Source organism: Condylura cristata, unplaced genomic scaffold, assembly GCF_000260355.1.
Source record: "Condylura cristata isolate star-nosed mole 26May11 unplaced genomic scaffold, ConCri1.0 scaffold00031, whole genome shotgun sequence".
NCBI lineage: Eukaryota > Metazoa > Chordata > Mammalia > Eulipotyphla > Talpidae > Condylura > Condylura cristata.
The window spans coordinates 2,778,466-2,790,787 of NW_004567132.1; the positions used below are offsets into that span (position 1 = coordinate 2,778,466).

The 12,322-nt window shown below is 34.5% G+C and overlaps 1 protein-coding gene across 3 annotated transcripts in view; it reads right to left on the minus strand.

Annotated features, from left to right (window-relative positions):
• Positions 1-12,322, minus strand: part of SMEK2 (SMEK homolog 2, suppressor of mek1 (Dictyostelium)) — a 51,214-nt gene that overhangs the window by 14,799 nt on the left and 24,093 nt on the right. For all 3 annotated transcript variants that reach the window (XM_004691413.2, XM_012731535.1, XM_012731536.1), the window contains exons 6-11: positions 10,408-10,524; positions 8,420-8,536; positions 5,760-5,891; positions 4,398-4,500; positions 2,666-2,704; positions 1,096-1,254 (exon numbers count right to left, since the gene is read on the minus strand). In XM_004691413.2, the coding sequence (XP_004691470.1) occupies positions 1,096-1,254; positions 2,666-2,704; positions 4,398-4,500; positions 5,760-5,891; positions 8,420-8,536; positions 10,408-10,524 (667 nt within the window). The remainder of the gene's footprint in view (positions 1-1,095; positions 1,255-2,665; positions 2,705-4,397; positions 4,501-5,759; positions 5,892-8,419; positions 8,537-10,407; positions 10,525-12,322) is intronic.

Here is a 12,322-nt window from a genome sequence, read left to right on the forward strand (position 1 = left end):
TGGGGGTGGGGAGGAAATTAGTTTACATCATGTCTAATAGTATTAAAGAACTGAAAAATGTGTTAGTATGATGCTGCTTTTGTAAAAAATAAAATCACTCATCCTTGTGTTTACATGAAGTGGTACAGGTAAAAAAAAGAAACAGTGTAGACAGTTAATAGTGATTACTTAAAACCATTAAAAAAAAAAGTAGTAGGGCCTCCTTGGTAGCGCAGGGATTAAAATCTCAGTAATATCAAGCTACTACCCGACACTGAAGCATCCCAGGCCAGGGAGTTAACCCACATATGGCACAGCAGACCTTTCCTGTTCCACCCACAGCTCCCCTCAGCAGTGTATTTTAGTAGATCTGCCTGTTCTGCTCCCCATTCTGAATCTGGCAAATCCTTTTACTCCTTGCTCCTCTGGCCTACACACCAGTTCTTTTGTGCATAAAAAAAATAAAAATAAATCTAAAAAAAAAAGACATTTAAATACATTTGTATTTTTAAATTATAGCTATTTTTATGGCAAAAAATATAAAGTTCTTATTATTTGGAGGGAGAAATTTCTTTTAATCTCTAATGACAGGTAACATTATGGAGATTAAACAAAAGTTCATAATTTGCTGAAAATCAACACTGGAACAAATATCAGCATTTAAGTTTCTGACTATCACTGGTCCAAGTGCTCTAATTTATCTTACAGTTGAATAAAAAATAACCCAAGATTCATAAAAGCATTGCAAGGCCACTATCTAAAAAATATTTAAAAGTGTCTAATAAATGACAGCAAGATGCACTGGTTTTATTACTGAAATGTCACTTCATATAGTATTGTATCACAACCATTAAGTGAATCTAGACATAAGCAATTTGTAGGCGGGGAAGCACTCTCACCTATTCTTGTTAAAGACTTAAAAGAACACGAAATCAAAAATTAAAGAACAGGAAATCAAAAATTCGTATTTCTCAAAATCATCTCTTTAGTAATAAACAGACTACTAAAAACAGATAAATCTACAAAGTAACTTCAGCTTTTACTGCCATTAAAAATGTTGCTGTTTTAATCTATTAAAAACAGACTATGAGACTAGTCATTTAAAATGGTACTTACACAAGGCCAGGAAAGTGTGCTTTGAATTCATCAAGACCAAGACTCTTCGTAACAAATCCTTGTTCATAATATAGTTTTTTATGTGATAAGTGTGATGTTCAACACAAAATGTGAGCAGCTCTAAAATTAAGGCCAGCAGCTGTGCTGTTTGATAATTATCTACAAAGAAAGCCATCACATAAAAATTAAATGTTGCAGTATATATAAGTGAAGAGAATAAAGCTTCCTTCCCGATAGAATAAAAGTAAGATCATATTTCTTCTTTTATTTTTCTATCAGGGAAGCTATAAATTTTTACTTTTTCATTAGGCAGAATCTCTAGAAATATTACCAGTTTAACTTACCAAAAAGTTGCCTTCTAAGGCTCTTACATAATAGACATTAAAAAAGAACAAAACAATTATTGCACTTATATTTTCTTGGTAATATCTACTTAACAAGTGCTGTCATTATTAATGTAAATGAATCTATAAAGGGTGCACAGCAGAGAGGAAGCAGTCAAACATTTTACCTGAAGTGGTCCAATGTAAATTTCCCAAGAAAAATTATATTTCTTTAAAGATATCTCTAAGGAAGGGACATTTTTTGGTTCTTTGAATATTAAGTAAATAATATTAAGACTCATCAACGGGGGGGGGGGCCTCTCTGGTGGCACAAGAGGTTATTTAAAGCACAATACTCTGCTGCTGCCAACAGCTACTTCAATGTGAGTTACATCCAGCCAGGAGCTGACCCACATGGCACAGCAGTCCTCTCAGTAGTGTATTTGGTCAATCTGCCGTGTTAAGCTCCACAGCTCCACACTCTGTCTCTGGTGAATCCTTTTACTGCCCCTGCCCCTCTGGGTTGTACCCCAGTTCTATATGCATAAATAAAACCTTAAAAACATGCAAGTAAAGAGTTTTTATTGTTCCGGACCTCCTTGTGCCAAAGCCAACAACATTTGAACTAGATCCTCACCATCAAAAACATTTTCTTAATCTCTAAATTTGATTTATATTTACAAAATATTCTGTAACACTGATTTGCACTATAATTAAATGTCTCATTTTCATTGTTCCAATAAGAATGTGAACGGATTCATTGTAACTCTAACTAGTGCAAACTCTATAAACAATGTCCTAATCTGAAACTGAATTTCCTAGAGCGCTGATGGACCTAGTAGAAAAGAAAGGATGTGAGGTACAAACAGGCAAATTTTCCATACAACTAAGCCTTACCTGTTATGCATCAGTGCTTATTACATTCAATACATAAATAGTTTCTAAGCAGAAGGCTGTTATGAAGACTATTTCCTCATTTGAATTAGTATATTAAGTATAACTACTTTCTCAACTTTAGATTATATTCTAAAAAAAAAACCAAAAAGCCAAAAAAACCACATAAAACAAAACCAGAAGAGGCTTTAAACATACAGAAGAAAAACAAAAAAATTCACAGAAGCAAGGAGTCAATTTATCTTTTGATTGCTTTGTTGAAAATATGTTTTTCTTAGCCCTTTGTATTCATGATACTCGGAGCAGGAAAAAACTTATAATTTGCATGAGTTCATAAAATAAATCATACTTACCAGGACAAATTGTGTTTTTGTTAGGTCCAACTATGTTATCTAGTAATAATAAAAAAAAAAAAATCACAATTAGCTACTTTAGCAAATAACAACTCACATTTCCCTAGCACTTAACAATATAGGATGTATGTCTTTGGTAATACTTACCCTGCATGGTAATCTTTAAGACTTTGCTGTTAATATTGTACCTCCATCTGCTATCTTTTATAATATTAGATACAGATGAGGAGTTATTAAAAGTCACCATAAATATTCTGATAAAAAAGTTAGGTTGCAATGAGAAATAACATACATCTTCTCTTACACAGATCTCCAATAATTAGGGCATGCTTCTGAGTTTCATTTTTAAAAATTGTAAACATAGGAAATTACATTCCAGAATAATACTTATGTGAGTAGTTAAGTCATTTATGCTTTTAACATTTTAAAAAGTAAAATAAGTTTAGAATTCTGAACAAATATAAATAGTACATTTGCATAGGGTAACACATTAATGTAATAAAAACATTATAACAGTGGTAAGCTAGAAACAAATATATATTAGAAGCAGGAAGGCTAAATTATAGTATGCACATTCAAGAGAATACTAAGCAGAAGTTAAAAATAAGAACTGTATGGGGACTCCCTGGTGGTGGTGCAAGGGGTTAAAGCACAGCACCATGAAGCTATCCATAGCCACTGAAGCACTAGTTTGATCCCTGGCCAGGGAGGTGACCCCAAGGCATAGCAGACCTCTCCTGTCTCTCATGCTGGTTCCCTCAGCAGTGTATTTTGCTTCAATCCACCTGTTCTGTTCCTTACTCTGCCTCTGGTGAATCCTCTCATCCCCTGCATCTCTAACCTGTACTCCAGTTCTTGTATGCACAAATAAGAACTGCATGTATCAATATAGATGTACCTCAAAAATAGCACTGGGGAAAAAGAAAAATTGTAGAATCATGTTAAAATGGAAGTCAATTCATATTAAGTTTGAAAACATGAAAAATAATACACATGACATAATAATATTTATATACAACCCAACAAATACTTGGGTTATAAAACCCAAATTCAAGACACCTTGGGGTTGGGAGTAGGGAATGAAACTGTGACAGTACATAGGAAATTAAAAGTTGTTAGTTTTTAAATATATACTTTTTAAAACATGGAAGTTAGTTTTGATAAAGTCTATAGTAAACAGAATCATCACTTACAATCACATGCCACATGACGTCACAGTCGACCACAGATTCCATATATAAGAAGGCCCTAGATATACCTAATCATGTGGTAGGCTATACTAGCCTGGTTTGCCCAAATATACGTCAACGTTCACACAATGAAAATGGTGACTAACAACACATTTCACAGAAAATATCCCTGTCACTAAATGATACATGACATCACACTAACATCTAAATAAAACTTTTATTTTAAAATGAACATTAAAATATCTTAATTTATGAGAATGGAACCACTCTAATAAAATGTACTGCAACACGCTTTCTTTAGCCATACAACTTTGCTGTTTTTGAGAACTAGTAGTCAGCTGGTACATTATATATAATGTAACTGAGTATATTACATAGGGTGTCCCAATTCTATAATCTTATTAGATCTCCTCTTAACTGATACATCAGATTAACATTCACAGAGAATATGCCCCCCCCATACATATATAGTAAACAGCTTTTAGTTCTAATATTTTATTTTTCTCTTAAAACAGAAACCATAAGCAAATAAGAGACTGTACCTTTTTCACATTTGTCTTCTGAAGTATTGGTCAAAAGTGGTGCCGTAAGAACATGCATACAATGGTTGTAAAAGAAATTCAGAAATTCACTTTTTTCAGTTTTCTGAAACATAAAAATAAAATTATTTTATTACCTTTATTATTAATAAAGCATCTCAAGCAGCAGAAATGCAGGTCATACACAGATAAAGTCAAATAACCAAAAATTTAGTTATATTCACCTTCATTCTATAGAAATGAAAAAATCAAATCTATTTCACGTGATTATTAAATAAAAATGAAAACATGAAAAAGAGAATTATAGTGTTTTCCAGAAGAAAATTATTCAGAATAATTTTTTCAAATATACTTTTTGATTATGAAATATAATGAAAATCCAACCCAAGTCATGTAGCAGCAACCTGCTTAAAATTTGAAACCCGAAATTTCACTAATCTATACAAATCTGAAAAACCCACTTAAACTACTGCTACTATTAACAGGGTAAAATTCATCTTTTAAAAATTTGTTATTTGGAAAGTAATGCCTTCTGATTAAAAATTTGTTATTTGGAAAGTAATGCCTTCTGATTATTTTGCTTTTTTAAAAAAATATTTATTTATTTATTTAAGCATACAAGAAACGGTATACAGGCCAGGGGTACGTGGGGTGATAGGAGTCACCAGAGAGAGAGTGGGGAGCAGAATTGGCAGATCTACTGAGATATACTGAAGGGAGCAGCAGGTGGGTCAGGAGAGGTCTACCACACCATGTAGGTCACCACCTTGGTCCAGGATCGAACTCACACTGTAGCAGCAGCAATAGCTTCATAGTGCTATGTTTTAACCCCTTGTGCGAGCAGGGAGGGCCCCATAGTTTGCTTTTTTTTCTTTGTTTTTAGCATAACTGGTTCCATAAACTCATAATGACAAAAATAATTTACATTTTCTAAGTATGAGGGAATTTCAACAAGAAAAATATCCTACCATATTGACAGTCACTATTAGCTTTAAGTTTTATGTTTTGCTTGCTATACAGTTGAGTTGGTAAAAAACATACAACAAAAAATTTACTACATTACCCATTCCTAAGTTGAGAGTTCAGATATGTATATTCATGTTGTTGTATGTTAAATTTAGAGATTAATACAGCCCAGGATCATAAATGTAAATGCTAACATATTACAAGGATTTTACAGGTCACACTCTTGTATTTTTGCCCAAAACTGCTATACAAATACCATTACTACTTGAATAGCAAGTGTATAAATACTTAATTTTTATTGTTGCTAAATACTGTACAATAAAAAAGTACACAAAAGTTATATATTTATAATTCACTCCAAATATATATATGTACAAATATACAGAAAAATATATTTACATTAGTTGTAGCGAGCATGTTCTCTGGATCAATCAGAGTACGAAGAAGTCCCATTAACTGAACAGCACCTCCTAGTTCAGGATCAGTATCACAGATCATTTGTTCAATTACTACATTGATGAGAAGGATATCCTGGAAGAAAACATGTTCCTATTAGACCTGATTTGGAGGTAAGACAAGTACACCAAATGAAAAAAACAGAATCAGAATCATGTAGGGGATAAAAAAAGGTGAACTTTGAAACATTTATTTTCCTAATGTTTTTCAAAATTTTACAAACACTAGAGAAAAAAACAGAGTACATGATCCTTTATGATACCATCAATAAAGGGAAGTTGAAACATCATTTACCAGAGACTGTGATTTACTGGAGGGTCTAAGGGATTCTCATCCTAGGCATCAGTCTTAAGTGTGAACTAAGCAGGGTGACCTAAAAAAGGTGAACTTAAAAAGGTGAACTAAAAAGGGTGACCAACACAAGAATGTACGTAGTTCCTCAGAGACGGAAGTGGCCAAGGACAACTAGCTGTATGTTCATAGATTTTAAATGTTTTCAGCTAACTGGAGCTTAAATGAGAATTTCCCTGCAATGAGCAGAATTTCCTTTTTGCCCTTGACCACAAGTTTAAAACCCTCACAATTTGTATAATGTAACCATTTGGGGCCTGTTAGTGTACTCCATGCTATAGAATGAAGAGTCATAAGAAAATAACTGACCAATTGGTCACAAAAATTGACCAATCAAGCAAGATCACACATTATGTGACACCAAAACACATATCTAAATTTCTAACCAGAAAATCCTTTCTAGTACAAATATGAGGAAAAGAAAACCCAACAACCTACTACACAATTTACCACAGGAAACACTGTTTCATACCAAATAGATTTGTTTAATTAATAATGGTCTTGGATGTTAATACAAAGAGCTACAAAGCTAATTTGCCTTCTGTATTTTTAATCCAGAGATTTTAAACATTAAAGTAGGGTACAAAACGATTGTTCATGTCAAAGGAAAAGTTTTGACATCAACTCAGTGGACTGGAGAATGCTTTCACTGGGGAAAAAAGGCACTAAGCGAAGGAGATGAAATAAGGGACGGACCTGCATGGAATAAAGATAAATGTCTTAGATTGGGAGAATTCTGCGAGTAATAAAAACAAACTTTTAGATAGAGCATACTTTGTATTTAATTTTGGTAGTTCCTCCCAAACTTAACATATTATCATTACATCTTTTCTGTAAATGTATCCCATGCATTTTTTTTTACTTCTTATATGGCAAAGTTTACCCTCCAAAATTATTTTAAAGCGATTCCATATATACATAAACCTGTAACTACTTCAGTATGTATCATTATAAAATAAGCATTCTTTAGAAAAATTAACCCCAATAGTTAATAGTTATGCCTAGAAAATTAACACATAGATTTATTCCTGAGAAATACATTTAAAATACCTGGAAAGGCTAGTTCTATATTAGTTGTATTACTTATAGAGTCAGATTCTTAAATAACTGTAATCGCTTCAAAAGTCATTATTATAAAAGTATGAGCAATCTGTGGCATAATAAAAAGACAACAATTTTTGCTGAATATCTATCTTCCTAGCTTGGAGAGAATTAATGCCTATAGTATAATAAAGGCCAGCATTTCTTTGTGTCTCAAAAATTCTGAACAGTGTGCTCCATGTCCTTGAAACCAAATCTGTTCCATAATATTAGGGAGAAAAGACTTATTTGAAAGCACATCAAAATGGCAGGTGTCCACGCTTCTTCTAGGTTACCCACAAACCAATACAGAATTCAGCATGTAAATTTATCTTTTATAAAGAATGACATTGAGATATTAGTATCACCAGTGTGTTTATAAACTGATTAATAAAGTAGATATTTATTTCTTTAAAGTCACATTTGGCAACCTTTAGGTTTTAAATAAAACCTTAAAATACATTTAACACAAAGAAATATCTTCTTTATCCCTAAACTGTAATATTAGCCCAAGCTGATTCTAAAACAGATTCAGCACCACACACACACACACACACACACACACTTTCTATGGGTATATCTAACAATGATAGAACATAAAAATCTAGTAAACAAAAGAAATTAAACACAATATATAAAAACTGTAGTTTAATTCATTAGTAAGACATTAGGTTTATACTAACATTGGGAATCAAATCCTCTTTTAAGAAGGAGTGTAATTACAATTATTTTCCACTTTACAATAAAATGTTTTCAATACAAGAAAGCAAATTACAACTGTCCTTAAAATAGGTTAAGAGAAAGTTTAAATATTTCTGTAGTGGAAAATATAATATTGACCTCATTAGTAAACATTTATTCCCACCAAAAAAATACATATTTGAGTAAGTGAAAGGAAACAGTTATATTAAATATTTGATCTATGAATTTTAAATAAGTTTATCAGCACCCAAACATTTCTTAAGATCAACATCTAAGAATGTGACTCTCATCTACTATATATTTTTTGCAATAAACATGATCAATTGCCTTATATTCTGAACTTACCAAAGTTACAACTGATACAGCAATTAATTATCTTGTTTCATAAAAGATAAAAATACCTTTTTTTTTCCCTCACTGGTTTACAAAACCACAGCTAATCAACATGGAATCAGCGCACTATTACTTACATCATCACTCTGCTGGGCTTCTTGCATTACAAATTCTCGGACCATGGATGGACTAAACTCTACTAGATAAGAAAATATATCTGTAGCAGCTGATCTGACTTGCAAATCATCCATGCCCTGATAAAAGGGAAAATTAGATTACTCAGATTATTAACAAGTTATTCTTTCATTTCCCAAATTTATTCACATCTCTAACTTTTAAAGATTTTGACATTGGGCTAGAATCAAAACATACAACTTCATATTTTACACTTCCTTTACTCTTACAAATAACTGTAAGAAGCAGCTAAATTATTATTTTCAGTCCATTTTTACCAAAAGAAAAATAAATATTCAGAGAATTTTTAAAAAGTATCAGCATGTGACTATAAAGCAACACTACAAATGCTGTTAAAAAAATGTTCTGGGGTATGTGTATTCCTGACTGAAGTCTATGTAAGAAAAATGTGAATGTCTCCTAGTCAAGGTTTAAAGAAGTTCTAAAAGTTATGATCCTGGATTTGTGAGACTTTTAAAAAAAGATTTATTTTACTTATGCATACAGAACAGGAATACAGGCTAGAGGTGCAGGGGCAGTGAGAGGATTCATCAGAGACAGAGTGTGGAGCAGAACAGGCAGACCAATGAAGTACACTGCTGAGGGGAGCAGTGGGTGGGCCAGAAGTCTGCTGCATCATGTGTATCACCTCCAGGACAGGGATTGAACTCATACTTAAGTGGCTTTAGCTTCTTAGTGCTTTGCCACCAGGGAGGACTTGAGACTGACTTTTTAATGATGATTCTCTTTAAAATCTCCTAAGAGTATGCTTTTGAAAATATTAAGTATTTTCACTTGAGAGTATTTTCACTCTTCAAGCAACTTCTTTTAAAGTTTCTTTTAAAGATTTATTTGTTAATGCATATAGAAGTGGCGTACAGGCCAGAGGTACAGGGGTGGTGAGAAGATTCACCCAGAGACGGAGTGGGGAACAGAACAGACAGAATGATGAAGTACACTACCGAGGGGAGCAGCGGGTGAGACAGGAGAGGTCTGCCTTGCCATGTGGGTCACCTCCCTAGAGGGGATCAAACTCGGTGCTAAAGTGGTAACTAGTTTTCTAAGGTAGTGATCTTGTATGCTTTTTACCCTGTAAACCATGAAAGACCATAATTTGTAAGTTACAAAATGCCTAGTTGTTTCTGAATAGATTCCCTTACTCAGAAGTTCTCAAAATGTGGTCCAGGGAATCTTGCTAAGGGATTTGATACCCTTTTCAGGATGTGCATGAGGTTAATACTATTTTCATAACACTACTAATATATTATTTGCCTTTTCTACTCTAATTCTTTTACAAGGATGGTGGGAGTGTCAGTTGCTACAGTTGTCATGACCTATCATAACAAATGAAGCACAGAAGCTGCTTTGGGCATCTAGCTGTCTCTGTTAAGTAGATACTGAAGGGAGTAGTAAAAAAAAAAAGTTACTCTTCTCATTATTTTGTTTTGGAAAAGTTATTTATTTCATAAAAGTCAAATTATGTATACAATCATAATTTGCAACTTTCATAATAATAAAAATACTTTAAGTATTTGTTATATATAATAACAACCACTAGATAAAACTCATAAAACCAGAAGTATGAGACCCACGTGCTAACCCCATATTGCAGCATGAGTCACCTTGGCCCAGATTTCTCACTTCACTCACTAGTCAAAAAAATTATGCTTCTATGAAACATACTCTGTTTTGTTACAGAAGGGATAATAGATTTTAAAAAGCATGTGACTTTTATTTACTTGAATTATTAATATCTGCATGACCTCATACTAGTATTAGTATCAAACTGAAGTTAAAAAATCTGAAGACAACATTCTTATAGTAATTCACTATCAAGTGAATCATAAACTAAATGTAAGATTCACATATGCATTACTAGAATTTTCTATTCCTAATACAAATCCATTAGATCCATAATTTGAAAAACATAAAAAAGAAACTGTATAATTACCATTACAATTTCAAGAGCAGGAAGAATCCCCAATTTTGCCAAAGTTTTGAAAAATGCATCCCTGTTTTGAGGTTGTAATGTCTGCGAAAATGCACAAAATTCCTTGAAAAAATTAACCTGTAATGTTAAAAAATATCATGAGAAGTTGGTATATATGAGGCAATGCAATGTGATCTATAACAATAGTGGAACTTACCCTTCTCAAGGAACTTATTTTTTTCAAGCTATCTTGGTTTTTCAAACTTATTTATTTTTATTTTTTAAAGATTTATTTATGCATACAGAAATGGGGTACAGCCAGTGGCCCATGGGCAGCAAGAGGATTTATCAGTCACAGTGGGGAGCAGAACAGGGAAATCAACAAAGTACACAGCTGAGGGGAGCAGCAGGCAGGTCAGGAGAGGTCTGCCACGCCATGTGGATTACCTACGGGGAGGGGACAGAACTCGCACTGAAGCAGCCATGGCTTGGCTTAGCTTTGCAGTACAGCACTCCAAACTGCTGCGCTGCCAAGAGGGTACTCTTCAAACTTATTTAAAGAACTTATTAAAAACTAGCATTCTGACTCAGAAGTGCCACAGACAGTCTATGTGGAACACTGCAAGATCAATTCGAGGGACACCCAGGCTCTAGCACTGCAGATGGAGGCTTCCTGCTCTTTCGGCACAGTGAGTAGAACCAAACCGTGGGAAAAGACTATGAATGCGGGCACACAGAGCCTGGGGGGGGGGGTAGGGAAGAAAAATCTGGTGATCTGGTGACTGGGGCAGCTGCAAGGCATACAACCCTCTCACCCAACCCCACAGCATTGGCCAGGGGCTTGTTCCCAGCATTAGCCACTAAGGCGATGCCAGCAAGTTCACAAAGTCCCTGAGATAAAAGGGGGGAGGGGGTCAGACTGAATCAAAACAGGCCCATTAACACTCCCCCAAGTGGTAGGGAAAGACAGCTCTAAGTGGATACAAAAAGCCTTGGAGGCCTAGTGGAAGGACTGATAGCCTGCACTACTGGGGCATTTGCAATACTAGGGCTCAAGGTGTTACTGGGCAGCACTGGCTGGAAAACATGTGAGCCAGTAAGGCACCACCTTGCAAGGCTCACAATGCCCCAAAAATAAACAAAATTAGTGACTGGCTCAACCACAGGCCCAGCTGGAACACTTCTAATGCACCCCACCCTTCGGGGCTGCATCCAAGCATACAGGAAACCCGGGACATCAGAAGGCTACAAAGATCAAAAGGCCCCTTCCAGAGACAAGGACTCAATGAGCTACCAGGAGAAGCTGAACACCACAAAAGACCCCTGAGCATCACTGGCAGAGACGACAGACATAATTCCACACACTAGGGGCTGGAAAAACAGGAAGGTAGCAGGATATAAAAGCAACACACAAAAATCAGAGGCCTTCCTATACATAACCAACCAATCAGAAGAAACAGAAATAAAAAAAAAAAATCCCCTTTTTAATTAAAACAAAAAGAATCAAATACCTGGGAGTCAACCTAACAAAAGAGGTAAAAGACCTCTCTCTACAAAGAAAATTATAAACACTGTTAAAAGAAATACAAAAAGACACCATGAAATGGAGAGACATCCCCTGCTCATGGACCAGGAGAATTAACATCATCAAAATGGCCATCTTGCCAAAAGCAATATACAGATTTAACGCCATCCCAATAAAAGTCTCAATGACATTCTTCAAAGAACTAGAAAAAATATTGACGAGATTCATATGGAACAACAAAAGACATCGAATAGCCAAAACTCCCATGACTACGAAGAAAGAAAATGGAGGCAGTACAACCCCAAACTTCAAGTTATACTACAAAGCCATAATAATCAAAACTGCATGGTGGAACAAGAACAGGCATACAGACCAGTGGATTTGGATAGAAAACCCAGATATAAACCCACA